This window comes from Rhagoletis zephyria, unplaced genomic scaffold (genome assembly GCF_001687245.7).
Source record: "Rhagoletis zephyria isolate East Lansing unplaced genomic scaffold, Rhagoletis_zephyria_1.1 Rzeph_scaffold_03216, whole genome shotgun sequence".
Classification (NCBI taxonomy): domain Eukaryota; kingdom Metazoa; phylum Arthropoda; class Insecta; order Diptera; family Tephritidae; genus Rhagoletis; species Rhagoletis zephyria.
In genome coordinates, this window is record NW_016160299.1 from 63172 (window position 1) to 66907 (window position 3736).

General features: G+C 33.3%; 1 protein-coding gene across 1 annotated transcript; it reads right to left on the minus strand.

Annotated features, from left to right (window-relative positions):
• Positions 1 to 1373: 1373 nt before the first annotated feature.
• Positions 1374 to 2920, minus strand: LOC108368608 (acetyl-CoA acetyltransferase-like). Its single transcript, XM_017623492.1, has 6 exons — positions 2869 to 2920; positions 2683 to 2804; positions 2491 to 2603; positions 2070 to 2430; positions 1827 to 2012; positions 1374 to 1757 (listed from the first exon to the last, which is right to left on the minus strand). The coding sequence occupies exons 1-6, from the start codon at positions 2918 to 2920 to the stop codon at positions 1476 to 1478; spliced, it is 1116 nt and encodes a 371-aa protein (XP_017478981.1). The 3' UTR covers positions 1374 to 1475.
• Positions 2921 to 3736: the final 816 nt, after the last annotated feature.

Sequence of the window (3736 nt, forward strand, 5' to 3'; positions counted from 1 at the left end):
AATGTTTGCTGACTGCACTTGTAGATAATGCCAATATAGAAGTATTACATACATATATGGGTTGCATATATGTATATACATACGTACATGCATATATACATATGCAAGTAAATATGTTTTCTCTTTGTTATTCAGCGATTTTTTTTAAATATTTTTACAAGCAAGTTAGGTAACATTTGACACCGACTGTTGTTGCAATCGACATTTGCATTTGAAAATAATTATACATAAGTGTACAAGGTACCAAAAATCCCGGGATTCTTGGCAAATAATCCCGGGATTTTCGGGATTTGTAATTTGCACTGATGGCAACAATAGAAGTTCCTTTTCTTGACCAGTACNTACATATGCAAGTAAATATGTTTTCTCTTTGTTATTCAGCGATTTTTTTTTAATATTTTTACAAGCAAGTTAGGTAACATTTGACACCGACTGTTGTTGCAATCGACATTTGCATTTGAAAATATTTATACATAAGTGTACAATGTACAATGTATGTACACTGTACATACATATTTATGTGCTAGGAATGTTAAGCCCGGGATCCCGGGAGCCTTTTTAGGTACCAAAAATCCCGGGATTCTTGGCAAATAATCCCGGGATTTTTGGGATTTGTAATTTGCACTGATGGCAACAATAGAAGTTCCTTTTCTTGACCAGTATTGGCTATATTTCTTTTTATTTATTTAATAATTAATATTTTTTTATTTAGCAGTAAATTTTACACACAAAAACAAATATATTCGCAAAACCATGGACCAAAAATAGTAAAATTGCGTGTTTAGTTTTTCACTCTGACGTCAGTAATTCAAAAATGATTTAAAAAAAAATCGGTAAAATGTAGATGTATTGATATCAAATTAAAGAGGAAATTCTGTAGAATTTAAACGTATTCAAGTTTTCTTTGCATAAGGACGTGTAAGTATTGAAAACGTCCTTTTAAAATTTTATCCGTGAAATTTCGCAATATTTGTTTTTGAAAGAATTAAAGACTTATATAAACTCGATGATATGCTCGAATTTCGTCATGTTAACTTTATCAGGTAAAAAAATCACCTATTCGTCCTTGTGAATCCAAAAAATTTAAATTTTTTAAATTCTAAAGATTTTTTTCTTTCATTTGGTACCCATATTTTTATTCTACATTGCATTGAATTTTCAAATAATTTTTGCAATTAACCATATCTTTGAAATAACAAAGTCCTTTGAAATAAATCCTGACGTCAGAGAGAAAAAATAAAAACGCCAAAAAATAGGCTGATTTTAGGGTAGAAGAATATAGAAGCAATTTTTCGAATTAAGTTGTTGAAAAGTAATGAATATCTAAATCCCGGGGTCCCGGGATTGTGATAACGACATTCCGAAAAGCCCGGGATCCGAAAAAACGAGAAAATAACAACCCTAATATGTGCATAAAAATGTATGTATGTTTGTGTAGTAGTACTTTATAGATATTGTAAATTATACGATTTACTCTAAACACGTTCAATAGCCATAGCGATACCCATGCCGCCGCCAATGCACAATGAAGCTATACCTTTTTTTACGTCTAATCTTTCTAGGGCATACAATAGCGTGACTAGAATTCTACAACCAGATGCACCTATCGGATGCCCCAGTGCAATTGCACCGCCATTAACATTGACTTTGTCGGAGTTTATGTTTAGACCCTTTAATACTGCAATTGATTGACCGGCAAATGCTTCATTTAATTCAAATAGATCAACTTCTTCCTTTGACCATTCAGCTTTCAGCAGCTTTGTAAAACAAAAAGAAAATATGTAGTTTATAACGCTATATTAGTTATTTATACTTCCAGTAATTACCACTGCTTCTACCGCGGTTACGGGTCCAATACCCATTACATCAGGTTCTACTCCAGTTTGCGCCCACGCAACAATTTTAGCCTTAGGTTTAACAGATCGTTTCTCTACCTCAGCGCCTGACATTAGCAACACTAACGCTGCACCATCATTTGCGCCAGAGGCATTTCCGGCTGTGACAGATCCATTCTAAAAAGTTGAATGCGTGTATTGAGCATTTAAAGTTAATTAATGCAATTAGCTTACATCAATAAAAATAGGCTTTAATTTTTTTAATAATTCCATTGTGGTACCAGTTTTGATATACTCATCCTTATCAAAAATTTGTGTTCCTGTATGCGTTTTGATTTCAACAGATACTATTTCTTTTTCAAAGAACCCATTTTTCTGAGCATTTTCAGCCAAGTTTTGTGAACGAACAGCATACTCATCTTGTTCACTCCGTGTAAGANCATGTAACATTGTATCTAACATTGTACCTGCACCCATTTTGATACCATTTCGTAAATGAATAACGTGTGGTGCCATAGACATGCTCTCTTGGCCGCCACAAATTACAATTTTAGAATCTCCAGCACGTATAGATTGATAACCTAAGGCCACAGTTCTGAAAAATACTGTTATGTGAATGAGAATTTAATCTACGGCAAAATGCTTTTTTACACACTTCAAACCAGAACCACAAAGCATATTTATATTGTACGCGGGAACAGTAATGGGAAGTCCAGCTTGCAGCGCCGCTTGCCTTGCGGGGTTTTGGCCCTGACCGGCTGTAAGGCTCTACATATATTTGCAAAAGAAAGCGATTTATTACATAAGCAATCTTATAACCGTATTTTCTTATCTCACTAATACTCACTTGACCAATTATAACTTCGTCCACATCACTATTTTCTACTTTGCTTCGCTTCAATATTTCTTTAATAACTATACTACCAAGCTCGGAAGCTTTCAATTCAGAAAGTGATCCATTGAAGCTACCTTTAATCAAAAATTATTGAATGAGTTCATATTTTAAATGTAGTTCTTTAAAGCTGTTGCTTACCAATGGCTGTGCGCGCAGCGGATACAATATAGACATCTCCCGTATTCACCATGTTACTAAGTACTCAATCAGATTCGTAATGAATATAAATTATTAAAACTACCCCAACACCACCTTGTTAAATACACCCTGCTAATGTGTGAGAGTGCTTTCACGTTATTATTATTATTTTTTTATTTTTTTGACGTTTTACGTTACTCCCGTTTCAACTGGCAGGGAGAATTATTTGGCCCGCTCAACGAGTACAGCGCCATCACCAATCGCGCATTTGTATGCTTTAATTCGTTATCTTAGCTTCCCTGCAGATCAAAATCTAGAGACTGTCTAGCAAAGCGCTAGTTCCGAACTACACTGCCGGAACAAAGTATTGGCACAGCAAATTTTTCACAATATATGCAAACATTTTTATTATAATATTTTTCCGCCAATTTTGTATATTTTTATTCTTTCTACAACAAAAAACAAAAAGATACAATTCCTAAACTTTGTCCAAAACTCGCGGAAATTCAGCAAATATTCGACATTTTACTTAGATTTTTTAGAACTGTTTTGAGTATGCAGTTTTGCAGCCTATTAAATTCTAGTAAAAAATGCAAGTTCGGAGTTAGTCAAAACTCGGATTGATTTTTGAGAATTTTTTTATTGAAGGTGTTTGCATTTTTTCCATATAAAGTATTTTCAAAAAAAAATTTGTGTATGGAAGAGACTGCGTGAAAAAAATTGCCAAAAATCTTTATTATAATAAAATTGATTGGGCCACAAATCTGTATACTCAAAAAAATTCTAAAAAATCTGATTAAAAAATTTAAAATTTGCATAAAAATTTGCTGAATTTTCGCGAGTTTTGCACAAGGTTTAGGAATTATAT